General features: G+C 41.9%; 1 protein-coding gene across 2 annotated transcripts in view; it reads right to left on the bottom strand.

Annotated features, from left to right (window-relative positions):
* Positions 1-251: 251 nt before the first annotated feature.
* Positions 252-27,834, bottom strand: part of VWA7 (von Willebrand factor A domain containing 7) — a 97,000-nt gene continuing 69,417 nt past the window's right edge. For both annotated transcript variants that reach the window (XM_082263766.1, XM_082263767.1), the window contains exons 9-17: positions 25,816-25,932; positions 24,218-24,409; positions 22,695-22,827; positions 15,015-15,143; positions 14,701-14,793; positions 13,355-13,614; positions 11,919-12,058; positions 1,655-1,823; positions 252-1,113 (exon numbers count right to left, since the gene is read on the bottom strand). In XM_082263766.1, coding sequence (XP_082119892.1) covers positions 652-1,113; positions 1,655-1,823; positions 11,919-12,058; positions 13,355-13,614; positions 14,701-14,793; positions 15,015-15,143; positions 22,695-22,827; positions 24,218-24,409; positions 25,816-25,932 — 1,695 coding nt within the window. In that variant the 3' untranslated portion in view covers positions 252-651. The remainder of the gene's footprint in view (positions 1,114-1,654; positions 1,824-11,918; positions 12,059-13,354; positions 13,615-14,700; positions 14,794-15,014; positions 15,144-22,694; positions 22,828-24,217; positions 24,410-25,815; positions 25,933-27,834) is intronic.

The raw sequence follows: 27,834 nt of genomic DNA, 5'->3' as shown, positions 1-27,834 counted from the left end.
CCCAGACTTAAGGTTTTCCTTCAGTCAATACAACATTGCTATTTACATTCAATGTCAATAGCCCCTGTAAACCACAACATACCGCCTGCATTCTCTCCTTTCTTCCCAGACACCAGTTGTAACTCCTACACCTAGCCCAACTCTAATGTCAGTTTTTCTACAAAAGAAAATAATCTGGCATTCACTAGTCAAAGCATGACATAATGAGCATCATTTTTGTGCTACATGATAAGTGCTATCAGGTCATCCTATAGGAATCATCGATGAAGTTGTATTCTTCAGTTAATATGCGTTTCTTCTGATCATTTGTGCTTTTTTTTTTTTTTTTTACAAGTCCTTCATAATCATTGGAGGCCATGGAAAAGACCAGATTGTAAACCCATCTAGACCAGTTTTATGGTGCTGTCTGTTCACTCTTAGAACCTTGTAGACACAGTTCCATGCCTCAGATATGAAAATGCATGCTACACAAGAATATAAATGTAATTTCGGAGTATCTCTGACCTTGAAAACATAAATTAGAAAGACAGCAAAAAATGATGAAACATTTAGGATAATCTCTAAAATGACACTACCCTGGTCTGTTTGATTTTCTACACATACAGCCCTGATCAGGTAACCACCAAAGAAAACAGTTCCATTCCAAAATAATCATGGTTCTTTTAGAGGAATACCCTCTGCCTGATTTTGGGGTCCTTCTTCTACTTTATGGTTCTTTTTATTACATGAAAAATACACACCTAGTACAAGTATGAAAATAATTGGTAGTAATGTTAATAAATAGTACAGATGTCCTGAGTCTGTCTGAATGCCAGCAGTGGGCACCTGGAAGAAGCAATGCCAAACCATGTCTCTATAGTTTGTTAGGAGAAGTTCAGCTTGTGGTGTGCAGCAATTGGATGTTAAATGAACATATTCATATTTTCCATCTGGTCCATGGGAGGTGACACCAGAGCCATTGAGAATCTCTATGAACTTAATTCCATCAGCATCTAACACTAGCAGATGGGCCCTCCACTGATGGTCCTTGCACTGGCTGGGTAATAGAGATTCAGAGCAAGAGCCAAAGTAAGATGGTTGCGGGCACAGTGATGGGGTATGTACAGGAGACACCTAAGAGAAAAAAAATACCTAGTTAAAATGATTAAAAAGAAAACTAAGAAAAATATATTTTGAATTTAAAGGGTCAAACCAACCAGTTTTGTTATTTTGGTTATGAAAATATGCTGCAGATGGGTTGCAGACTACATGGATTATCAAGTCTCTTTGTGGCTCCATTGATGAGATTTCTTATTTGGAAAATCCTAACCCTACCCTCAATCGAATAATCTTGCTCTTCTGATTTCATTCACAAGAGTTTGGACCTACCAGATACAAATTCCTTTATGTGTATTAAAACCTTAAAAATAAATGTTTCTAATTTGCTTTGTTTTAGTCTGTAAACATACCATTGCAAGGGTTTTGTTTAATAAGTGGAAAAAAACAGTTGATCTGTTACAAAAATCACTAGAACACAAGTGAGGACTATTTCCCCCATGCGGCATTAGCGAGTAGTAAAAACTGTCAGATTTTTAACCCTGCCCGACTTTATCCAAATGCCATCAGTCTACCGTATAATTATCAACCAAGAATAGTAGCAGACTGCAGCACCTACCTTAACTTTTTCAGCCACCACCAGAGAGAGGTGAGCAAAGCAAGCTGGTATATTGCTATCACACTCTTCAGCCTCCGCCATCAATGTTATCACTGCACCAGGTTGCACACTATTAGGCACACTAATATCTATATTCAGCACTTGTGAGTCACTGGAGTTCATCTGTACCCTGCAAGCGGAAATCAAAGTGATTCAAATCTTGGGGCAGGAAAGACAAAAAAAGATTAAAACTTGAATTAGCAGGCACTGGATTCCTCCTTCCTACAAATGTCTATTCAAGTGCATACTTTACATATACACGGATCAGCTACAACGTTATGACCACCCACTATAACCCAACAAGGCATGGACTCTACTAGACCTCTGAAAGTATGCTGTGTTATCTAAAACCAAGCCATCAGTAGCAGATCCTTTAAGTTGCGAGCTGGGGCCTCCATGGATTGGAATTGTTTTTGCAGCACATTCAACAGTCAGCATCTCAAACTTGTTGTTGTGTTGCTCAAACCCTTCTTAAATTCATCAGACCAGGCCACATTCTTCCATTACTCTGTGATCCAGTTTTAATGCCCATGTGCCCATTCATTGTAGGTGTTTTGGCTGTGGATATGGGTCAGCATGGGTACGCTGACTAGCTTGCAACTTTGCAACCTCATACACAACAAACTGCAGTTAACATTAAATTTAGCAATCTGAGCTACAATAGCTCTTCTATTGGATTGGACTACTCAGGCCAGCCTTCGACCCCCTCATGAATTAATGAGCCTTGAGCAAACATGATAGTGTCACTGGTTCGCTCATTTTCCTTCCTTAGTTCACTTGTGGTAGGTCATGACCAGAGGAGACTGGGAACATTCCACGAAAGTTGCAGTTTTGGAGACGATATGACCCAGTCATCTAGCTCAGGGACCCCCAACCCATGGGCCAGTGCCGGTCCGTGGCCTGCTAGGAGTCGAGCCGCAGTGGGCAGAGCAAGCCAGCACATCTTGAAGTGTCACCCTCTGACCACCAGAGGGCGCTTGTGACAGTTCTTCTCAGCGATGCTACAAGAGGGAAGTCTGTGGCGGCTCTAGTCATCTTTACACTGGCTCCAGTGTGAGAATCCCACTTGAAGCAGTTCGCCATCACATCCATCCCATTCATCCCACACTTCAGACCCTGGATCCTGCACATCCTGTATGAAGCCCGCCTGCAGCAGTTCACCATTAGGGATGATCGAACGGTTCGGGTCGACCATCGGTTCGACCCGAACATTGGATGTTCGATATTCGGCCGAATACCGAACTTTTTGCGGCAAAAGTTCGGTATTCGGCCACCAGAACCGCCCAAAATGCACTGGGACAGGAACTGGGCTTTAAAAGCCCGTGATTGGCCCAGAAACGTCTGCAAAAGCCAATGAGGGGGCAGGAGTCTCCTAGGAACGTGATTGGAGTGACTACGGGGACCAGAGGCCAATCAGGAGTGAATACGCCCCACACTATATAAGATGGCCCCGCCTAACCCCTAGCACAGTTATCCAGAGCCTGTTGAAGAGAGTTGAAGCAGTTCTGTCTGACTCCTGCTTGCTACACTACATTTCCTACATATCGAGTGGTTCTAAAGCTCCATATAGCAGAATTGTATTTAGCTTACAGCCAGTGTAGTTAGATACAGCGATTGTGCTGGTTCTTAGAGTTAAAAAAAAAAAAAAAACTTAAGGGACAGTGTCAGTCTTCTGCTGTATGGAGCTTTCTATTTAGTGGAAAGGGATATCTAGTGTAGTTAGGGAACTTTGTACTACATTAGTTAGATTTGAAAATTTAGTTTCTGTAGGGAAAGTGTGAGGGTTCTGTTTAGTGAGCACGTGGCACAGTGCTGCTGTATCACAGCAGGTATACGTGCTTGCTAGGCAGCAAAATACAGTGACAACTTAACGCCTGTTGTTCAAAGCGTTAGGTGCACTGTACAAAAGCCTTTGCAACTGTGCGTGACACGCAACTGCTGTGCTGTATCCAGCGACAACTGTGGGTCGCATAGCAGTGTGCGTTTTTCACCGCACACAGTTGCCAACGCATCAGTGACAACCTAACGCCTGTTGTTCAAAGCGTTAGGTCCACTGTGCAAAAGGCTTTGCTACTGTGCGTGAACCGCAACTGCTGTGCTGTATCCAGCGACAACTGTGGGTCGCATAGCAGTGTGCGTTTTTCACCGCACACAGTTGCCAACGCATCAGTGACAACTTAACGCCTGTTGTTCAAAGCGTTAGGTGCACTGTACAAAAGCCTTTGCAACTGTGCGTGACACGCAACTGCTGTGCTGTATCCAGCGACAACTGTGGGTCGCATAGCAGTGTGCGTTTTTCACCGCACACAGTTGCCAACGCATCAGTGACAACCTAACGCCTGTTGTTCAAAGCGTTAGGTCCACTGTGCAAAAGGCTTTGCTACTGTGCGTGAACCGCAACTGCTGTGCTGTATCCAGCGACAACTGTGGGTCGCATAGCAGTGTGCGTTTTTCACCGCACACAGTTGCCAACGCATCAGTGACAACCTAACGCCTGTTGTTCAAAGCGTTAGGTCCACTGTGCAAAAGGCTTTGCTACTGTGCGTGAACCGCAACTGCTGTGCTGTATCCAGCGACAACTGTGGGTCGCATAGCAGTGTGCGTTTTTCACCGCACACAGTTGCCAACGCATCAGTGACAACTTAACGCCTGTTGTTCAAAGCGTTAGGTGCACTGTACAAAAGCCTTTGCAACTGTGCGTGACACGCAACTGCTGTGCTGTATCCAGCGACAACTGTGGGTCGCATAGCAGTGTGCGTTTTTCACCGCACACAGTTGCCAACGCATCAGTGACAACCTAACGCCTGTTGTTCAAAGCGTTAGGTCCACTGTGCAAAAGGCTTTGCTACTGTGCGTGAACCGCAACTGCTGTGCTGTATCCAGCGACAACTGTGGGTCGCATAGCAGTGTGCGTTTTTCACCGCACACAGTTGCCAACGCATCAGTGACAAATATGCCTGGTAGACCAAGAAAAGGCATACGTGGCCCTGCTGCGGAAAGGGGCACAGCTTCTAGGGTGTCTAGAGGCAGGGGTGGACGTGGTGGTCAGTCCTCAGCCAGGCCACCATTTGGATTGTTCTCCGGCAGTGGCCAAGCTATACGTCCACAGTATGTACAGGAGGTGGTGGACTATATGAACAAACCCTCATCATCGGCATCATCTGCAACTACAGTGACCCAGGCAGAGAAAAGTGGTCAGTCTTCTGCAGTTGTCAGAACAAATACAGATGAGTCCATGTCCACCTCATGTCCTCCCTTAGACCCAATTTCAGACATGGCAGAGGAGTCAGCTGAGCTGTTTGACCACAGTGTCGGCCATCTACTCCAGCCTGATGCTCAGTCCTTTATGGAGTCTGATGTTGGGTCTGAGTTTGAGGAGGAGGCAGAGCAAACAAGAGGGGAGAGCAGACGGCCCGCTCCATCTAAGGCCGCACCTGTTGTCTCCCAGGCCAGGCCTGATGCTCAGTCTTTGATAGAATCAGATGTTGGGTCTGAGGTTGAGGAGGAGGCAGAGCAAACAAGAGGGGAGAGCAGACGGCCTACTCCATCTAAGGCCGCACCTGTTGTCTCCCGGGCCACTATACACACCTCATCTTGCTGGGCCTTTTTTGAGACATCCCATGCAGATAAAACAGTTGCGATCTGCAAGATTTGTAAGAAGGGTATAAAACGTGGCAAAAATGTCAACCACCTGGGTACAAGCTGCCTAAACAGGCATTTGACAACCCACCACTCGGCCCGTTGGCAGGAGCATTTAAAGAACCCACAAAAGGGCCAAAGATTGGTCAGTCGGCCTCCTAGTTCTCCTCGCGCTCCTCCTCATGCTCCATCTGCTCCACCTGCTCCACCTGCACATCAGTCTGTTCCTGGCCCTGCTATAGTCACTCGTCACCTGTTGGCAGCCTCCACTGGCAGGGATGATGATATAGCAGGCAGTGTCGCATCTACCTCCAGCACACCACCAGCTGTATCATCTAGACGCCAAATTTCGATTCCACACATGCTGGAACGAAAAAAAATGTATACTCCCCGCCACCCACATGCCCAGCGTCTAAACAGTAGTTTGGCTAAACTACTGGCTCTGCAACTATTACCATTTAACCTGGTAGAGTCTGCTCCCTTCCGTGACTTCGCAAAATGTGCAGTTCCACAGTGGCAGGTGCCAAGTCGGCATTACTTTTCCCGTAAGGCCCTGCCATCCCTATACCAACATGTGGAAGGCAATGTAGTGTCATCCCTGGCCAAGTCAGTCAGCCGTAAGATACACTTGACGGCTGACACTTGGTCAAGCAAACATGGGCAGGGACGGTACATTTCTGTCACTGCTCACTGGGTGACACTGCTTGCCAGTGGAAGGGATTGTAGCCAGGGCTCGGTGCTGCAGCCAGTGTTGCCCCCACGTCTGCAAACAGCTGGTGGTGTCGCTGATCCGGGTAGATCGATCACTTCTACCCCCTCCTGCTCCTCCTCCTCTACCTCCTCCATGCCCTCCTCTGCAGAATGGTCCTTTGAATATGATGAGATACCACGTAAACGTTCAAAGGGCTATTCTATGTCTCAGGCCAAAAGGTGTCACGCAGTGCTGCAGCTTGTGTGTCTAGGGGACAGGCAGCACACTGCCCCTCAGATTCTTGGGGCTCTGCAGGCACAGGCCCAGAGGTGGTTGACACCACGCCAGCTGCAGCCAGGGATGGTGGTTACTGATAATGGGTCAAACCTCCTGGCCGCCCTTCGTCAGGGAAAGTTAACCCATGTGCCATGCCTGGCGCATGTCCTGAATCTCGTGGTACAGCGGTTTTTGAACTCGTACCCGGGAATGCAGGATGTGCTAAGGATGGCAAGAAGGGTGTGCAGTCACTTCAGGCGGTCGTACAGTGCCACTGCACGTTTGGCCGAAGTGCAGCGCGAGTTTCACCTGCCGGTACACCGCCTCATCTGTGACATGCCCACCCGCTGGAACTCCACCTTGGCTATGCTGCAGCGCCTGTACACGCAGCAGAGGGCCCTCAATGAATACCTATGCGAGTACGGCACCAGCACTGGCTCTGCGCGCCTGGGCTTCTTTTCACCACGGCAGTGGCTTTTGATTAAGGATGCATGCGCTGTCCTCTCGCCATTTGAGGAGGCCACAAGGATGGTCAGCCGGGACAGCGCATGCATCAGTGACACCCTACCGGTACTGTTTTTGTTGGAGCACACTCTGCGTGGCATTATGGACAGGGCACTGGAGGCAGAGCAGCAGGAGGAAGAGGAGGACTTCCTTGCCTCTCAAGGCCCCCTTTATCCTGAGAATCCTGACCCCATTATGCCTAGCTCCCAGAGGCCCGAGCAGGATCCAGGGGTGGAAGAGGAGGAGGAGGACGATTCTGCGGGAACTTTTGCAGGGTTTGAGGAGGAGGAGGAGGAAGACATGCGGCAATCTGCAAGGCCTAGTTTGACTCCCTCGGGACACTTTGGAGTAGTACGTGGCTGGGAGGAGGAGGAGCCCGTTGAAGATAATGTCGTTATGAGTGACCCCGAGGAGTCAGCTTCTCAGGCCTTCGCTAATTTGCGACGCATGGGAAACATCATGCTCCAGAGCCTGCGAAAGGACCCCAGAATCAAGGCCATTAAAGAGACTAACCACTATTGGTTGGCCACCCTACTTGACCCCCGGTACAAGTGTAAAGTCTCGGAGCTTTTCCCATCCACCCATAGAGTCCACAGGATCAAATCCCTTGAGGACAGTCTCAAGAGGAATCTGGTGAACATGTTCCCCGACTCCCGTAGGGTGCAGGGGCGGGGACAACCTACCATGGATTCTACTGGTGGTCACGAGAGGAGCGTTGGAGAAGGCGTGCGGTTGACGGATGCCTTTCGGTCTTTTTTTAGTCCTCACCGCCCAGGCCTCTCAGCTGCCACATCGCATCGACAGCGTCTGCATCACATGGTGGACGATTACGTGAGGGCACAAAGTGACACAGAGGGCTTTTCATGTGACGAATCCGATCCACTGGCATACTGGGTCTTAAGATTAGACCACTGGCCAGAACTGGCCCAGTATGCCATGGAGTTGTTGGCCTGCCCTGCTTCCAGTGTCCTATCGGAACGGGCATTCAGCGCAGCAGGAGGATTCGTCACAGACCATCGAACTAGACTCTCCACCGACTCAGTCGACCGTTTGACATTCATTAAGATGAATCAGTCGTGGATATCAAGCTTTGATGCACCTGATGCAGACCTTGTAGACTAGGCTATCGTTGTGATGTGGCAGTTGAGCCTCAGTTTAAGCCTGGACCATGGTGCCACCCTCAAACCCTCCTCTCATTCTCTTTACGTTCACAGAACCTCATTTTGGTTATGACAAAAACGACAATGTTTGCGCACCTGTTCCACAGGTGCACACCTTTACAATTTTTGGGCCTCCTTCAACACCAGCTCTTTGGGGTTAAGGTGGGGAGGCTATGCTAAAACAAAAACGACAATGTTTGCGCACCTGTTCCACAGGTGCACACCTTTACAATTTTTGGGCCTCCTTCAACACCAGCTCTTTGGGGTTAAGGTGGGGAGGCTATGCTAAAACAAAAACGACAATGTTTGCGCACCTGTTCCACAGGTGCACACCTTTACAATTTTTGGGCCTCCTTCAACACCAGCTCTTTGGGGTTAAGGTGGGGAGGCTATGCTAAAACAAAAACGACAATGTTTGCGCACCTGTTCCACAGGTGCACACCTTTACAATTTTTGGGCCTCCTTCAACGCCAGCTCTTTGGGGTTAAGGTGGGGAGGCTATGCTAAAACAAAAACGACAATGTTTGCGCACCTGTTCCACAGGTGCACACCTTTACAATTTTTGGGCCTCCTTCAACACCAGCTCTTTGGGGTTAAGGTGGGGAGGCTATGCTAAACAAAAACGACAATGTTTGCGCACCTGTTCCACAGGTGCACACCTTTACAATTTTTGGGCCTCCTTCAACACCAGCTCTTTGGGGTTAAGGTGGGGAGGCTATGCTAAACAAAAACTACCATGTTTGCGAACCTGTTCCACAGGTGCACACCTTTACAATTTTTGGGCCTCCTTCAACACCAGCTCTTTGGGGTTAAGGTGGGGAGGCTATGCTAAAACAAAAACTACCATGTTTGCGAACCTGTTCCACAGGTGCACACCTTTACAATTTTTGGGCCTCCTTCAACACCAGCTCTTTGGGGTTAAGGTGGGGAGGCTATGCTAAAACAAAAACGACAATGTTTGCGCACCTGTTCCACAGGTGCACACCTTTACAATTTTTGGGCCTCCTTCAACACCAGCTCTTTGGGGTTAAGGTGGGGAGGCTATGCTAAACAAAAACTACCATGTTTGCGAACCTGTTCCACAGGTGCACACCTTTACAATTTTTGGGCCTCCTTCAACACCAGCTCTTTGGGGTTAAGGTGGGGAGGCTATGCTAAACAAAAACTACCATGTTTGCGAACCTGTTCCACAGGTGCACACCTTTACAATTTTTGGGCCTCCTTCAACACCAGCTCTTTGGGGTTAAGGTGGGGAGGCTATGCTAAACAAAAACTACCATGTTTGCGAACCTGTTCCACAGGTGCACACCTTTACAATTTTTGGGCCTCCTTCAACACCAGCTCTTTGGGGTTAAGGTGGGGAGGCTATGCTAAACAAAAACTACCATGTTTGCGAACCTGTTCCACAGGTGCACACCTTTACAATTTTTGGGCCTCCTTCAAAGCCAGCTCTTTGGGGTTATGGTGGGGAGGCTCCGCCAACACCAAAACTACCATGTTTGCGCACCTGTTCCACAGGTGCACACCTTCATAATTTTTACGCCTTCTTCAACACCAGCTCTTTGGGCTTACAGTGGTATGGCTCCGCCAACACCCAAACAACAATTTTTGCGCACCTGTCACACAGATGCATATCATTGTAATTTTTTTCCTTACAAAGGCAATTATTGCTTTCATTACCAGCACTTTCATAGGGATATGGTGTCAAGGCATCGTCCGCACCACCAAATGCCCAATTTTTAAGCATCCTTTACTTCTATTCAAAGTCAAGAGACAACAGTATTCATCCAAAACATCTCTAATCTTGTTCACTCTGCACTACATTGTGGCCCCTACCCCTAACCCTCAATGTATCCGTGCATATATGTCTGTTTCTTGTGAGATTTCAAGTTAAAGTGCACCAAACACCATTTTACATGAAATAAAGTGCAATTACATACATCTTTGGACTTCTTGAAACATTTGGTAATAAAAGCCCCATTGTGGAAATACACCCGTTAATTATATGCACATTTAAAGAGACAGCACCTTTTTCCAAAAAAACCTCTAATCTTGTTCCCAGTGCACTGCATTATGTCCCCATCATACACATTGGCTGAGCCGTTGATTAGGAGCAAAAGAAAGGTGCGGTTAAGCAAAAAAGTCATTTTTGAAGGTTTGGTATGCTGTAATTCTGGTTCTGGACATGCTACAGAGCTGAAACTTCACAGGTACAACTTTTAGACCCCCCAGACACTAAATCCAAAGAAATCTCTTTTTTTTTTTTTTTTTTTATTTTTTCAATAATTGGCTATCTATCAAAAACGACAATTTTTAAGAACTTTTTTTTGTGTGATTAATAGTCCCTGGGGCATGACCCAGAACCCTAGGCACTTTTTAGGGGCATTTATTGGGTTTTAGGGCTTAAAAATGGTGTTTTTTGATTACAGAAGTTCGGGTCCCATTGATTTCAATGGGGTTCTGAAATCCGAACCGAACTTTCGTGAAGTTCGGGTGTTCTGGTCGAACCGAACTTTTCAAAAGTTCGATCATCCCTATTCACCATCTCATCCATCCCACACTCAAGACCCTGGATCCTGCACATCTTCTCTACAGTGACATGCCTTTGTTCACAGAGTGCTTGTGTGTGTATTTTTAACTGTTTATTTCACAGTAAAATGAACTACTAGCTATACTGCTGCCTGGCGCCCCTATCTTTTCCCTCTCTTCTTTGAAGGCACTGGGTTCCCAGTCTGGACAAGGAGCTAGTCTTTAGTCAGTCAGTGGTATTTCATAAATCTACTACTACTACAGGCTGTGACCCCCCTACACCGCACCACACCACCCCCCACCCCCGGTCCGTGGGGAGGTTGACTTTCGCGTGGCTGGTCTCTGGTCCCGGGGAGGTTGGGGGCCACTAATCTAGCCCATACAATTTGGCCCTGGTCAAAGTCGCTCAAATCCCTATGCTTGCCCATTTTTTCTGCTTGCAACACATAAACTTCAGGGACAACATGCCCACTTGCTGCCTAATATATCCCACTTTCAGGTATCATTGTAACATGATAATCACCACTTTCAGGTACCATTGTAACAGGATAATCAATGTTTTTCACTTTACTCACTTTACCAGTGGTCATATTGTTATGGCTGATCAGTTTGTATAAATATATATAAAAATCTATAAAATGGAAATCTAAGGAGTAGGAGGTGACAAATCTTTGAAACCCCAGCCTTTATAACTGAATGGCCTGAACATACTGTAGATCTCATTTTTTACTATGTATCAGGATCACTTAAGAGTCAGAACTGTATTGTGGGCAAGGGCTAGGGGCAAAATCATCTCATCAACTGTTTTCTTTTTGTTTTTTATTCAAAGTTAGATGAGCAATAATGCACAGGTCTTTGGGCACTGTTGCCCAGGGTCACTCCAGGCTCAGCATTTTAGATCTGCATTGAGGACACAGTGTCCAATGTGGTTTTATGAGATATTGGTCTCATGGGCAGCACGGTTCTGGTGCCCAACCTGTGATCCTTTGGTGCCTGTTGACTCCAACATTTATTTATGGAAGCATTGCTTTGTCCGGGAGCTGTGATGACAGTGATCCCTAGCAGTCTCAAGGAACATGTCCCCAGTATTTAAATATCTCCTGTAGCATGTCTCCAGACTCCATCCAGATTTGCAACATGTCCACAATCTCTAATAGATTTCTGTAGTGTTATATATTCTGAATATTATATGAGGCCCATTGGTAATTTCAGGGGCAGCAGTTGTATACTTCACAAGTTGACAATCAGTGTCTTTAGGTTTGTTACTTGCTGGAACAGAACTTTTTCTTACAGATGGTTCGTCCAGTAAAATCAGTAATTATAAACATACACATCATGATTGTTATGAATAATTGTGCTTAACCTTCAAAAGCCATTGTGTTTATAACCTGACTATTTCCTAAGGTTAAGCTTCTACCCTGCTCACCTAGTTTTGGTGAAGTGATTAAAGATATTGTATGGAGATCCATTCACGGTCACACAGTAATAATGAGAGGATCCATGGTTAGTGATCTTCACTGACATTATCTGTGAATTCCCCGGTGTCAGGGGAACAGGACAGGACATCTGCAAAACAGAGTTTGTTATTTGCAGAGTATAACATTTTCAGCAAACTGGCAGATTTCATTCAAATGTATAACACAAAAAAATCATTCTCAAGTGCTGCTACTTACAAATAAAATGTTTTCTTAAATATTTAGGGGTCTATTTTTTAATGTCTTAAAACATTTTTCAAATGGAATCTTAGGCAGAAATTTTGTGAATCTTAAAGTGGAAGTAACCCCATTGATTTAACAGTTTCAAAAAACAAATACATTTCCGGGACGTGCCAGGAAAATAACTGTCACATTGGTTGTGGTCTAAACCAAATTCCAAACTACCCTTGCAAACTACCCCCCCCCCCCCCCCACCACAAGGGTAAAACCACAGAATCAACCACATCCACACGCAGCTCTGTGTGCTGATATGAAATAATCTTACATTCACTGGTTAAGCAAAAATTTTTGCTTTTACTTAAAATTAATGTTTTTCCACCTTCTGCTTGAGTGAGGCACTAGTTATGTCACCTAATGAATTCTGAGAAGGCTGCATCACCAGTACCTTACTCTTCAGATGATGTGCACTGTCACATGCTCCAGGAGGGAGACCCAGATTCTCAAGAAGCAAGGGATGGATTTATCTTCTCTTAGTGAAAATGGCCACTATGAAATATAAGGTATGCCAAAAATAAAAATTTTAAATAGCTACTTAATAACATTTATTTTATTTTTAGATTATTAATTATTTTAATTATGTATATATTTTTTTGTATTTTATATGTTTATTTCATAAAGCTTTAAAGAACTATGTGAAATTTATTAGCTTTTTTTGTCATCTATGTCCTATTGGGGAGGCATCCTGTTACTTCCTGATGCTTAGTAAACACAACAGCAAATAAGTCTCTAAACTACAGGAAATCTCTATGTAGACAGTTGTCACTAAAACAGGTGTCACCATTGCAACATTTTACCTCTAATCCTGTCCTGATAATAGATCATAATTTTGGATTCTCCAACATTTTCAGTGCCAGTGACAGTAGTTGCCGAGACAACTAGATATATACCAGAATGGCCTTCTTCCTGATGCCCTCCCATAGTATAAACATGCATCATGGACACAACCAGGCAAACCTGCACTTCAAGCTTTAAGTCACACACAGCAGTTGCTTTGCTCTTTCTCTGCTGGTTTCATACAATTTCACACTTGTCTGTCAGACTTCAGATGTTCCCTGAATGCTTTCCATAACCATGGGCATTGAAACCTATGATAACATTAAGTTATATAAACAAGTTTACTGGCATTTTCTAACAACAGAACACTTACCTCCAACAAACATTCTGCTGATCTTAGGTGCTGTGGAGCCTCACGTTTCACCTTATGTCCTTTGCCATCTGAACCACTGACGGCAAGGCTAAATTCCCCAACGGGCATCTCCCCAACCTGCGCCACCAGGAGCCCTTTCTCATTTGTCGATTCCAATTCCACCATTCTTGCCTTGCCATTCACTGGGGTTAGGTTAACATGGCTCAAGTTGGCGGATTCTGGGAGGCCAATAACATCAACTACCAGGACTGCAGGGACACCTGTGGGTGGCAAAGAGAAGGTGCAGTTTACTTGAATGGTGTTTGTCTATTTGAGCAGAACAGTTTAAAAAATTAGAAGCCCAAATGCAACCAAAGTTTATTTTTCAGGTTAGAAAGGGAAGAAAAAAAACCTCTTTCAGGTTTTTTTTTTTTATTATGCTGTGTTCCCATTTGGGAGATTTCTCCTCACTTCCTGTCTGGAGAGAAGGTGATGGCATATCTCTAGTAGAGAGACAGACTGCATCAAAACACTTATCAGTAATATGTGGAGGGTTTAGAAGCTTTATCAGGTTATCATTGCTCTTTGTGTCTTCTTGTCCCAGTGACAACCATAACCCTTGTTTCCTTTTTTACAGGGATAAGAAGTCAGGTGCAATATCCACAATAGGTCCACAGACAGCAATAAAAACCTGACATACGTTCTTGCCACGTGTATACCTCAAAGAAAACGAAATGGGCTGTTTTGGGTTTTATACCATGACAATTGGTGACTGTTACACAAATAATCAGAGTGACTGCATATAAGTACACCCATCATTTTACACAGTTTGTCCCAGCCACTTTTGCTGTACAGCTTGGTCTGCTTGTAAATGTGGAAAGAATTTTAAATCAATGCATGCAAAATAGAAAGGAATTATTTCACGGATTATTAATATTACAAGTATTAATTTCATATAGTTATCAGAATACATTTTGTATGATAGTTGCCCTTTAATTCTTTCTGAAGTATATTAACATTATTGCTTGCAGTATTTTAAGGACTGGCCTCTGTTTTGCACAAAGAAAATTGATTTCCTGTTTCATTTGAAAATTTTGCAGCACCTTTAACTGGCAATGCATAGACCCTAATTGTCCCTGATTTCGAGGGACTGTCCCTGATTTGGAACAAAGTCCCTCTGTCTCTCATTCACTCTTAAAAAAAAGCACTCGTGGGTTTAAATAATTATTTTTTTGTATAATTCTTCTTTAAGGGTGCATGGTAGGGGTGTGTGTCCTATGCCTACATATTTTTGCTAGAAGGTACCTCTCGTTCCCATCTCAAAAAACAATGCCATAATTCATATAGGTCCATGTAACATTACCTACCTGTCACCGGCTGGTTGTTGAGTTGATAGAGTCCAGGGTGAGACCCATTTACAGGGGTGCCAAAATAATACAGAAAATCTAGGGAACTGCGACCTTAAGGCAGGAGAGGAAAAATAAATGTTTAACTGTCAGCAAGGTCCAAAGTACAACATTATTAGGTCTCTATAAATGTTATATATTATATATTTTTTTAAATACTGAATATTTTAAAGTTAAAAGAAAAAACTGCAATGCAGTGCACTGGCCGCACCTCCCCCCAGCACAATGTTTTCATGCGCTTTTTTGTTAGTTTTTAATAAATGATGGCTCCTCACCTTGTACACGTATGCTGTGAGGCCCGGTAGTTTCCATATAAATGCTCCAGTTACCCACTTTCAAAGGATCTTGCAGAAACACCCGAGTAAATTTGCCATGAGATGCTTGACGGCCATTTTGTTTGTGGCCTAGAAGGAACAAGAGAAGCCTGGCTATGAAATTGATGAAAAGATAGCTTCCAACTGCCCCACATTTTAGAGACTGTCCCTCATTTTGAACCTAATCTATTCCCCACATTTGGTCTGATGTAAAGATCTTCATAAAAACTGTAAAAAAAAATTTTTTAACTGACAAATGTGTTATACTGCATATAAAAGTAGTGTATTAATGTTTCATGGTCCACGTATTTGGCATTGTGGCATAGATGTGTTCTTTACCTACATACTATGTGCTAGAAAGTGTCCCTCTTTCTCATCTTAGAAAGTTGAGAAGTATGTGAAAAGACAACAGCTTACCCTCTCTGCTGCAGTTTTTTTTTTTTTTTTCTCCAGAATTTAATTTTTACATGGTGATTCTGCCCATAATACCTTCCCTTTATGTATAATGGGAGAGTCTAACAATAAAAGAATGGACAGCATCGACCCTTTTATGCATCTCAGTCAGTGCTCACAAGTGTAATGTGTGTATTGTCATATTAGCTGCCGTAAAACATTCAGAAAGAATCTATATAAAGTGCCCTGTGAAATCTACCTCATTTCAAATCATTAATAAAAAAATCACAAACCTATACAAAAATTCATCAAATACAATATGTGTAAAGAATGTTTTTAGTCCATCTCGTATTTGTGGTGGTGGATTACACTGGGTGTTTTTGAGCACACACCTGAAGATCCAGATTGAAGAAATCACTTGAAACTTTTTTTTTTCACTTTTGGTGGCATTTGGGACTTTTCAAATTTATTGATCAAATTATTATTGTAAAATTTGGCACATATGAATTGTTTTTAAATTTATGTTCACTGATTTATTTATTGTTTTTGTATGTTATATATTGCACAGGTCACTTTAGTGTATATTGATTTGAGATTTATAATACTTTTCATTATTTTAAATAATATTCTTTTTTATATATATATATATATATATATATATATATATATATATTTTTTTTTTATTATTTTCAAAAATACACATACAAATCAATAAAATTATTTATCAGCTGACATTTCATTTAACTAAATCCTCCCACCCCCCTTACTCCCTTTCTTGGACGTCTCCAAACCCTTCCTTCATCCTTCAGTCTCTAGTCTCCCACTCTCAGAACTCACACTCTCATCAATTCCGCATATTCTTTTGATTTTTTATATTCAGTCCAGCACTACCAACTGTCTACTAGGTCGTCCCTCTCATCTCTTTCACTACAAAGGAGATAGTCCATTTTATATCTGTATTAAACTTTTCTCATCCATTCTCTTACTGTAGGGCATTATTTTTTCTGCCAGTAAAGTAGGATTAAACTTTTCACTGCATTCAACAAGATGGGGGATCATAGAATTTTTGTAATATTTTATTGGGCTGTCTGTACCATGAAATAAAAAGACCCATGGGTCTTTAGGGATTTCTACAGTCAGGTCCACAAATATCGGGACATCTACACAATTATAATCTTTGTGGCTCTATACACCACCACAATGGATTGGTAATGAAACAAACAAGAACTCTGCAGGAGTTCAGCTGGATTCTGAATTTTCAGAAGTCTGCTCTGGCTCCCTCCACAAAGCTGGACTATATGGGCCTAACTCTGGACTCAGCCTTAGCCAGAGTGCTCCTTCCTCTGGACAAACTCCAGAAATTGCAGACTGCAATTCGCCTCCTGCTGTCCAACAGATGGTCATCCCTCCGGACTTTCATGCGGGAGCTGGGCCTGATGGTGTCTACCTTTGAGGGGGTTGCATTTGCACAGTTCCATATGAGGTCCCTGCAAAAGGAGATTCTGAGCAAATGGGACATAACTTCGCCGTCTCTGGAAATAAGTTGGGGAACGAGGGAGTCCCTGATATGGCGGCTTTGTTCTCTGGCACTTCGGCTGGGCAAATCCTTCCTCCCCTTGTACTGGACAGTGTTCACCACAGATGCCAGCCTGTCCAGCTGGGGAGGCATCCTCGGCAAGCATTCTGCTCAGGAGATCTGGATGCTGGAAGAGTCCAGACTACCGATCAATGTTTTGGAACACCGAACGATCAGACTGTGTCTAAACCATTGGATGGATCGTTTCCAGGGTTGTCCAGTGCGCATTCAATCGGACAATGCCACGGCCGTGGCTTATGTCAATCACCATCCTTCAATGGGGGGAGTTGAACAAAAGTTGACCTTGAGTACCATCAAGGGCCAGGTGTCGGCTTTGGCGGTCTTCTTCCAATGACCTTTGGCCACACACTCCCTGGTGCGTACCTTTCTTCAGGGTGTCCAACATTTGGTCCCTCCAGTGCGGGCTCTGTTGCTGCCTTGGGATCTCAATTTGGTGCTTTCAGACCTACAGAAGCCTCCCTTTGAAAATATTTAGGAGATTCCCCTGCTTAGGCTTTCTCAGAAGGTGGCCTTTTCGGTGGCTATCACCTCTTCCCGCAGGGTATCGGAACTGGCGGCATTATGCTGTCGTTCACCTTATCTGGTGATTTACAGGGATAAGGTGGTTCTTTGCCCCTGTCCGTCTTTCCTTCCAAAGGTTGTCTCTGATTTTCATTTGAATGAAGACATTGTGTTGCCTTCCCTGTGTCCCAGCCTAAACATCCAAAGGAAATTGCCTTGCATGTCTTGGATGTGGTCAGGGAAATTAGGGTGAACCTGGCAGCTATGGAGTCTTTCAGGAAGTCAGACTCTCTATTTGTGCTCACGAACGGACCTTGAAAAGGGCTGTCTACTTCCTCTGCAGCCATTTCCAGATGGATCAGACAGACAGTGGTTAAGGACTATTCCATCAGGGGTCAGGTTCCTCCATTCCCTGTCAAGGAGTACTCTACTAGGGCACTTAGTGCCTCCTGGGCCTTTCCTTCATCAGGCGTCAGTGACGCAGGTTTGCCACCTGGTTGTCGGTGCACATTTTTACAAAGTTTTATAAAGTGGATGTGTTGGCATCTGTGGATGCTTCCTTTAGCCGCAAGGTTTTGCAGGCTGCTGTTTAGGGGGACCTGATCCTCTTTGAGGGTGTATTGTCTTTTTCAGGTGGGCTCCAGTTGTTTGGTTGAGCTCCTGTTGCCTGGTTGGCTAATGTTTAGCCTTGGGAATTTTTTTGTTGTTCCCACCCCTCATGTTTAACACTGCTTTGGGACCTCCCAATGGTTGTTAATATCAGGAGCTGTGTCCGTCAATGAACGAAAGAAAAAAATGGGATTATCACTTATCGTAAAATCCATTTCTCTGATGTTCATTGATGGACACAGCCCCCACCGCTCTGTGGAGTTATAATTCTCCTGACACTGCTTGTAACAAAACTGAGTGGCTATAGCAGAGAGGGAGTATACCCTTTGGGACTGCCCATGGGTGTAGCCAGAATTATTTTCTGCCTCGTGTCCTACTCCTGCAGGGGGCAGTATAACCCAATTGTTATGAATATCAGGGGCTGGGTCTGTCAATGACCATCAGAGAAATCAATTTTACGGTAAGTCAAAAATCCAATTTTTTTTGTTCTGCCAGATATATTTTAATATCATTGTTTTTAGGGTCTTAAAATATGTCTGAGGCAAGTGAATAGGTAGCATTTGAAATTTATATGTAATATTTGGTAATATTACCATTTTTACCATATTCACCCATCCCATCCATGAGAGAGGTCTATTTGTTAAAATTTTTATTACAATTTTTATTTCATTGTGAAATAGAATATAGTTTGCTTGGTATATTTTCTCCAAGGATGATGTCAGTTTTATTCCAAAATATTTTAATTCTGTTTCCTTCCATTTGAATCAGAACTCCCGTTTTAACTCTTGTTCTTCTTGTTTACTTACATCTAAATTCAGAATCTCTGAATTTTGCCAAATTAATTTTTAAATTTGACATTTCTTCGTACTCTTTCAGTAATTTCATTAAGTTTGGCAAAGTTATCCTCAGGTTGGAGATGAAGAACAAAACATCATCTGCATGTGCAGCTATCTTGTGCTCCTCATTTCCAATCCTAATACCTTTTATGTCTAGACAATTTTGGATTGTTATTAATACCGGTTCCAACGACAGGACAAATTACAAGGGTGAGAGGGTACATCCCTGTCTTGTCCCGTTAAACATTTCAAATGGTGTAGATGATGAGCCATTGATCTTTACAGTCACAGTTGGATGGTTATACAATAATTTAATCCATCTCATCATCGATAGGCCAATTCCTAGTGCCTCTAATGTATTCATCATAAATCCCCAATCTACCCTGTCAAATGCTTTTTCAGCATCTATTGACAGGAGTAGAGTTGGGGACCTACTTATTTTCTTTAGCAAGAGAAGGGTTCTTACCCCATTGTCCCTTTCCTCTTATCCCAGAATGAACCCTATCTGGTCTGGTTGTTCCCAATCTACTACTAGATCTTTCATCTGTGTTGCCAGTATTTTAGCGGATAACTTGGTATGTGCATTTAATAACGCTATTGGTCTGTAACTCGAGCAAAGGGTGGCGTCTTTTCCCTCTTTAGAAATAATAGTAATAAATGCTAATAATTCTTCCCTTCTCATCTCATAGTTTATTCCCAACCCATTCTTATATGCACGCATTTTTGTTGTTAGCTGTTCTTTAAAATTTTTAAAATAGAAGATTTTGAACCCTTCCGGGCCTGGATTCTTCCCTGATGCTGTTTCTTTTAGCGCAATAATAATCTCCTCTTCTGTAATGGGTCTCTCCAACGCCTCTAGTTTTTCCTCTGATATTTTAGGTAGACTAGCTTCTTTTAAACATTCTTCTATCTTTTCAATTATTTTTAATTCTATTTCTTGTGTTCTCATTTGTTTTATAGAGTATAATGCGCTATAGTACTTTTGAAAAACATTGGAAATTTCTGGGGTTGTAAACACCATCTCCCGTCCTTTATCTTTTATTTTCTCTATATAGTTTGTTGATTTTTTTCTTTCTTAACATTCTTGCTAATACTTTTCCTGATTTATTCCCCACTGGTACCTTTCTTTGGCAATTCTATTAAGGACCCGTCTAGTATCTTGGTCCATTAACTTATTTAAAATATCTCTTTTTACCACTAGGGAATGTTGGACCTCTTTATTTACCTTTTGTTTATCTTTTAATTCTAATTCTTGCATTTCTTTTATTAGCATGTCCCTATTCTTAGTTCTTTACTTTTTTTTTTTTTTCGCTCATATGGCTATCAGGATGCCCCTGATATAAGCTTTATATGCCTCCCATAGTGTAGCCTCCGGTACTTTGCGGGTTTAATTTAGTTCAAAATATTGTTCCAGTTTTTTATTACCCTCTCTTCCACTGCTTTGTCTTGTAACAAATCCTCATTTATTCCATACATTCATCTTTTTTTGAGCTCCCGGTATCCTCATCTTCATTATTACAGGGGCATGATCTGTTATTGTTGATATGTCAATATTAGTTTTTACTACAAATTCCAATAATCTGTGTTCCACCACAATGTAATAGATTCTTGAGTATATCCCATGCACGGAGGAATAAAATGTGTAGTTTAATGTTTTCGGGTGTTGCACCTTCCATTTGTCTATCATTAGATTCTGATATAATTGCTTTTTGATTCTATATATTTGTTGGTTTTTCATCCCCCGTGCATGTGACGTACAGTCCATATTTGGGTTTATACAGAAATTAAAATCGCCTGCCATGATCACATAGCCTGGTTTGAAGTCCAATAATTTCCCCATAATTTCTTCTAAGTACCCTGTTGGATTTTTATTGAGACAGTAAATGTTTGCCAATGTACAACCTATATTATATAATTTTCCTTTGAGGAGCAAGAACCTACCCTCTGGGTCCACCATCCTCGAATTTAGAGTGAACTGAATATCCTGAGCCATTCCTATAGCTACTCTCAATGCTCTTTTTGCTGTTAAATCCCCATAGTACCAAGCTTGAGTATAATTTTATATTTGAATCCTGGGAAAAATGTGTCTCCTGGAGTGAAACTATCCCAGCTGAATATTGTTTAATTTCATTTAATATTTTATTTCATTTATTGGGTAAATTCAACCCTCGGATGTTATAAGTTAAAAATGTATTGCTTCTCTATCTACCCCTCTCCCTCCCCACCTCTCATCTTTCTTTAGTTTTAAACTCTTAATTCTGAGGGGATCTCTGGAGATGGAGAGGGCCGATCAACACAGAGGGTGGGAAATATGGCTTGAAGGACCCCTAGGGTTGTTTCTGGTGTTTTTATTGGGAGATTACCTCCCTCCCCCATCCTCCCACCTTCCCTCCCACAATTTCCACCCCCCCTCCCCATACTTATCCCTCCCACAACCTATAACCCTTTTTGTTTGGGATTGTGGCCCACTTCTGACCTTCAGAGCAAGTGCAGGTTCTACCATTTTGTTTTTACCTGCCTACCTACTCTCTCCCCATGAGTTGGAACTCGGTCCTTGTACACCAGCTTGACCGTGCTCCTCTACTTCTTAGAGTGGTCAGTCTCAATTCAGCTCCGATCTAGGCTCCCCCATCCCCTATCTATTTCTCGCTTACCCATCCTCATAACCCCTCGAAGCTCTTTTAAAGATGATGCACAAAAAAAGCCCTCAAACAGTTTGCAGAAGTCAAGCAGACTAAGGACATGGATTACTGGAACCATGCCCTGTGGTCTGATGAGACCAAGATAAACCTACTGGGCCACAAGGCAGTATTCCAACATGATACCGACCCCAAACACACCTCCTAGATGACCACTGCCTTGCTAAAGAAGCTGAGTGTAAAAGTGAGGGATTGGCCAAGCATGTCTCCCAACCTAAGCCCTATTGAGCATCTGTGGGGCTTTCTCAAACAGAAGGTGGAGGAGTGCAACATCTCTGACATCCACCAGCTCCATTTTGTCGTCATGGAGGCGTGGAAGAGGACTCCAGTGGCAGCCTGTAACACTCTGGTGAACTCCATGCCCAAGAGGGTTAAGGCAGTGCTGGAAAATAATGGTGGCCCCACAAAATATTGACACTTTGGGCCCAGTTTAGACATTTTCACTCAGGGGTGTACTCATTTTTGTTGCCAGCAGTTTAGACATTAATGGCTGTGTGTTGAGTTATTTTGAGGGGACAGCAAATTTACACTGTTATACAAGCTGTACACTCACTACTTTACATTGTAGCAAAGTTTAATTTCTTCAGTGTTGTCACATAAAAAGATATAATAAAATATTTAAAAAAATATGGGGGGTATACTCACTTTTGTGAGATACTGTATGTTAACATAATGCATGGTAAGGCACTGTATATTGTTCTTCATAATTTTTAATAATATTCTATGCACATATTGTACTTGATGAATTTTGTATGGGTTTGTGATTGTTTAGTAATTATTCAGATTGGGATTGTACAGGGCAGGTTATATAAATTCTTTCTGAATGTTTTAATATGACATTGCACACATTGCAGTTGTGAGCACTAATTAAGATGCTTAAAAGGGTCAGCGCTGTCTATTTTTTATTTTTAGACAGTTTTTGATTTTTATATCAAATCAGGATAGCAGCTTTCCCCCCTGTTTTTCGTTAGTTTTTTCATATAGTTGTTTACTAACTCCTTGTTACCTTTAGGGTCAAAAATCTGAAACCTTTTGACATCTCCATTTATAAATAGGGTGACATTGTACATGAATTCATCCACCAGAAATGTGTTTCTAGGTGCACCTTTTTCAGAGCTTTGCTTATATAAGAGCGTGACCTACAGGATTGGAAAGATACCAATGTGATTAAACAGCAACAGCAGTCAAAAAAAGATAAAAAAATATATATATATTTTTCAAAACATTGCAAAAATTTCAAAAGAAATTGTAGTTTGTCCCCAAATATCAATGTGTATGATACTATATGTTATGTGTATGTATACTATGTTATCTTAAAGTGGAACCCAAAAGTGGAACTTCCGCTCATCAGCTTCCTCCCCCCCCCCCCTTCCGGTGCCACATTTGGCACCTTTTAGGGCGGAGGGGGAACGGGTACCTGTTTTTGACTGGTACCCTTCCTTACTTCCTGGAGACAGTGCTGTGGCACCGTCTCTTGGAAGTTTCGGTCCCCTTCCTTCTTCCTCCGCCGCTGGGCCAATTAGAAAGCGCAGCGCGCTTTGCGCTTGCACAGTAGGGAACCAGCTGTGAAGCCGATAGGCTTCACTGCCAGGTTCCCTTACCTTGAATGGTGGCGGCAGCACCCAAGAGCCGATACAAAAATCAGCTTCAGGTGCCGACATCACGGGAACCCTGGACAGGTAGGTTCTAATATTTAAAAAGTCAGCAGCTATACTGGAAGAAAACGCAAGTGCCCTTAATATCAGATTGGATACGGAAGGTAGAGAATATTATTAAGATGGAAGATTTGATATCTTCTTCACAACATAAGCAAGATCAATATAAAAAAATATGGAATAGTTGGAATGTTTTTATAACCTCAGAAAAGGGGAAATTACTTCTGGTAGGTGGATAAGGTTGTGATGGGGAAGTTAAAGTAGTTATGGCCCTCCACCGTCGGTCACTGTATGTGGTTTTCTTTTTTTTTTTTTTTTTGTGGGAGGGTGATTTAATTGTGGGCATGGTTGATTTTATAGAAAAATATAAAATGGGATGCTAAAATTCAGTATGAGAGATTTTGTGAAAATCTTAAACAAAGAAGAGGATAGAGTGAATATGAAGGATAAAAGAGTAGTATAAAAATCTGTCTGTGGATATATCGAGATATTTTGATGTACATAATGATCAAATGTATCAATCCTTTTGTGTAACATTTGATTGATTCTCAATGAACCAAATACTGTTGATTGTATAGTGATCTCAAATTTTCAATAAAGAAATATTTGAAAAAAAAATAAAAGTCAGCAGCTACAGTATTTGTAGCTGCTGACTTTTATTTTTTTCCTGGGGGGCGGATCTCCTCTTTAAGAAATGACAAAGCTATTGCCGAATCAACAGGCCCATAGTGGAAATGTAAAAACTGCCCTGGAGGAGTATAAAGTAGGATAGATGAAGTGGTTAGGTAAGTTAGACTTCAAACAAAGCTGAAGAATACATGACTTCAAAATGCATTAGCCACACCCTTACTAACCCACAAAAACCTTCCCTCACCACATCAAAGTGGGCTGAATCTGTGATGATCTCCGAAGCCTTTCCTATGTCGCTGTTCGTTGTAAAGACAACCTGGCCCCCAGAAGTAGAAGCAAGGTCAGTATAGAGGTTAAATCTATCCGGGCTCAACACTTCCCTCTTGCTTCTCTTCACAGTAGTCCGAGATGGGTCTTCTGTGATCAGGAAAGATACCTACAAAGACGTGAAGAAAATTCCAGCTTTGTCAAATTACAATGTTCACCTCTGAATTACAAGTTCATAAACTACATCTTCAAAAGGTTGACAAAAAGCCAACTGCAAAGGGCCAAAACCAACAATCAGAATTCTTCTGTTGTGATTCTGACTGCTCCAAATGGGTAAAAGATAAAGTCAAATCCAAAGTGATGAATTGCTTATGAACTACTGGAAATTGAACATAATCACTGGAGCTTTGCACTGCTTATTTATAATAATCTATGTGTATTGAACTGAGGCTACATCGGAGCTGTACCTGACAGATATTTGGCACCAAATACTTTTGATAATTTAATATACAATTTTTTTGTAAGCAAGATTCATATTTCTGAGTCTGATTATAGTATTGATATGTATGTTAAAAGTGTTACTAAACCCAGGACCCCGCATTTACTATATCTGGTCTCCCACAGTACACAGAACATGGAAAGGCAATAGTTTTAGTAAATATAAAATGCTAAATACCTTTTCTCATCAGCAGTATATAACAGTCTTGTGACTTCTATCAGTGATTGGTTAAAGCTTGTAGGAGGAGTCTTCATTCTCCCCTGATTGTCCTATTAGGCTGCAGGACCCCTGACCCTCTGTCTGGATAGTGCTGATTGGCCCTATGCTGATCACATGCACTTTCTCAAGAAAAAAAAAAAAACTCTCTAGCAATACACACCAAACTGAGCATGTGCAGCTTGCCCACAAGGTTCTGTTCTATCAGGAGATGGTTTGGGGACTGTGGAAGAAGAGGAGAATCAGAGTAGATAGGATCAAACAGCCTTTTTACACAATGCAAGGAATTAACCCCTTAGGTTCCACAGTGAGTATAACAAGCATGCTTTGTTGCATATACACACTGATTATATACAGATTTTACTGTTGTGGGTTTAGTAACACTTTAACTTATTTGTATACATGATTACAATGTTGTCACTTTTGTAGATGAAATAAAAACTGTAAACATTAGACTGACCTGCTATATGTTTTACTCTTGAAGAAGCAGTGAATCCATAATAACGCAAACAATCTAGTGGGCACTCAATATTTGTAGCTGTATAAGGTCTGTTGATCGTTTTACATGTGTTTTATGGTCATAAGCTCTCTTTCATGAGATTTTTTTTTTATTCCTTTTTTTTTTTTTTTTTTTAATAAAATTATCTTTTATTTATACTTTGGGTTCATATAGTGCTTCTTATGTTTTCCTGGCAGCACATTTAAAGTCCTTTGTTTTTACATAGGTCTGGTTGTATACTTTGTCTGGATTGTGCTCCCAGGAAAAGACAATCAGTGATTTTAAGACACACTACAAAAAAAAAAATTCTTAGTAAAACTGAAAGCAATTTACAACATTGGATTAATCCCCTTAAACTCACCTTGATCTTCTTTTCTTGTATCAAAGCCTCCACTGAGCTTCTGAGATGTGCATCCTTAGAGGAAGCGTCCGTGAAGACAAAGATCTCAGAGTAGGGAGGAGTGTTGATAAGGGCTAGCTGAGAAGAATAAAGGAAATATAGTATATACAGTATATGTAGGTATATATTGTTCACCTATTTTCAAAGCCATTTTTAACGTCACAGTACAAAACCATTTTTAACGTCACAGTACAAATCTCATATTATCTAGTCAGGGAAGATTTAATCCAGAACATACAGAACATTTACACAATACAAATGTTGGGGGAATGGCCAAATGTTTGATTTTTGTGCCTGTACAGTAGGGTTGTTTGCCAGTGTATTGACATTATTGTATCTGGATAAGGCAGAGACAGATCTGTGGGGGCCTGTGCTGCACAGTAATACATTGCAGATTGTCCAGCCTCCTTCAACCCTATTCCCTTGGGACCTCATCTCTGTGACATATACTGTATATACAGTATATATATATATATATATATATATATATATATAGTGTTTTATTAGAGTCAAAACTAATGAAAAAAACTGCAAAAATATTTTTCTTGCTTTCTTTTTAATCGGGTAAATTGAAAGCATTGCATACTATAGATTGTGTACTAGAATGTTAATGTACTTGTGTATTTTTATATGCAGAAAACAGGTAAAGCTTTAGTCTTCTTCTCATCACTTCTCTCTAATTTTTCTTTGACTCCTTTGTGGTAGAAGTTTCATTGTGTACAGAGCTCTTTAGCTCAAGCTGAAATATATAAATAACTGAGTTAAAGCCGTGACATCTCCTCTGTTCCCACACCTGAAAAAAGGCAACTACTGCTGCTCTCTCTATACCAATACTATTCTGGGCATCCTTTGTCATTAATAAAATGCTTTTAAAAAGTATAAGTTTGACAAAAAAAAAAAAGTAGTGTCAACCATTATTGGGGAGTGGAGCGGGTGTCTCCGTCTTGGAGTGGCGCTAACTGGGTCAGAGAATTGTCTAAATGTGAGACAAAATGGATCTTTCTGACCCAGTCTCTTGATCCAGTAGGCCTCAATATCGAATTAGATTGGAACTGCTTCATTAGTGATTCATAGTACTGTATAAAAGCCCTAGTTGGCTCCAGTCAGGTCTTACGCTTTTTTGCGTAGTTCTTTTCTGGTATTTGCACTTTAGGGCATGCGCTATTTTTCTATATTTTATACATTTATATATATACATTTTATAAAATGTATATATTTTAGTTGATGCATTTATTTTCATATCAATTTTATTATTAATTATTGAGATTGTAGTTCTTTATTTATGTCATGATTTATGTATGTATGCTATCCTATTTATTTAATATGGAGAGGATAGTTCTTAGTTTCATGATTATTTTATGTTTTATACACTTTTTTAATAATTGAGATTATTTGCACACTCTGACCAGGTCCTGAAGCATGTATGAGCAGCCGAATATATTTATATATTTTGGTCTAATGACTGGATTCATTTGTGTATGCAGCTTTTTGTCCCTACAATATTTGCAGGGGCAGTAGTTTATTTGGAAGATCTGTGGAATTAATTTCATCAGATTGTGTCGCCACAGGCTAATTGAATAATTTAATTTAATTTTGGATACTGGCAGTAGTTAGTGGTGGAGTATGTTGATAATATATTGACATGCTCTATAGTATTCCACAATATATATTTATGCGGGATATTAGCAAAAAACTGAGGTTCTAGCTGCAGTATAATGGTGCTTCGGTATTAAGATCCGTCTGACACCGGCAAAGGAAAGGTTAAATGCGCAGTTGGACGGTATGGGTTCACTCATACTGTCAGTGCCAAAAGGACCGGTCAGCTGTTGTTTCGAGTGAGCTTTCAGCCACTATCTGATTTGCAAGGGGCAGGGACACACCACTATAAAATGGTATGCAGTGGCGTGTGGTCGCGCCCGCAGTTGAAGTCGGATATGACGAAACGCATCGGGCATGACCGTACGGGGTCCATAGTTAATG

Source organism: Pelophylax lessonae, assembly GCF_965119305.1.
Source record: "Pelophylax lessonae genome assembly, chromosome: 7".
Taxonomy (NCBI): domain Eukaryota; kingdom Metazoa; phylum Chordata; class Amphibia; order Anura; family Ranidae; genus Pelophylax; species Pelophylax lessonae.
This window is presented reverse-complemented; position numbering and strand designations above follow the sequence as displayed.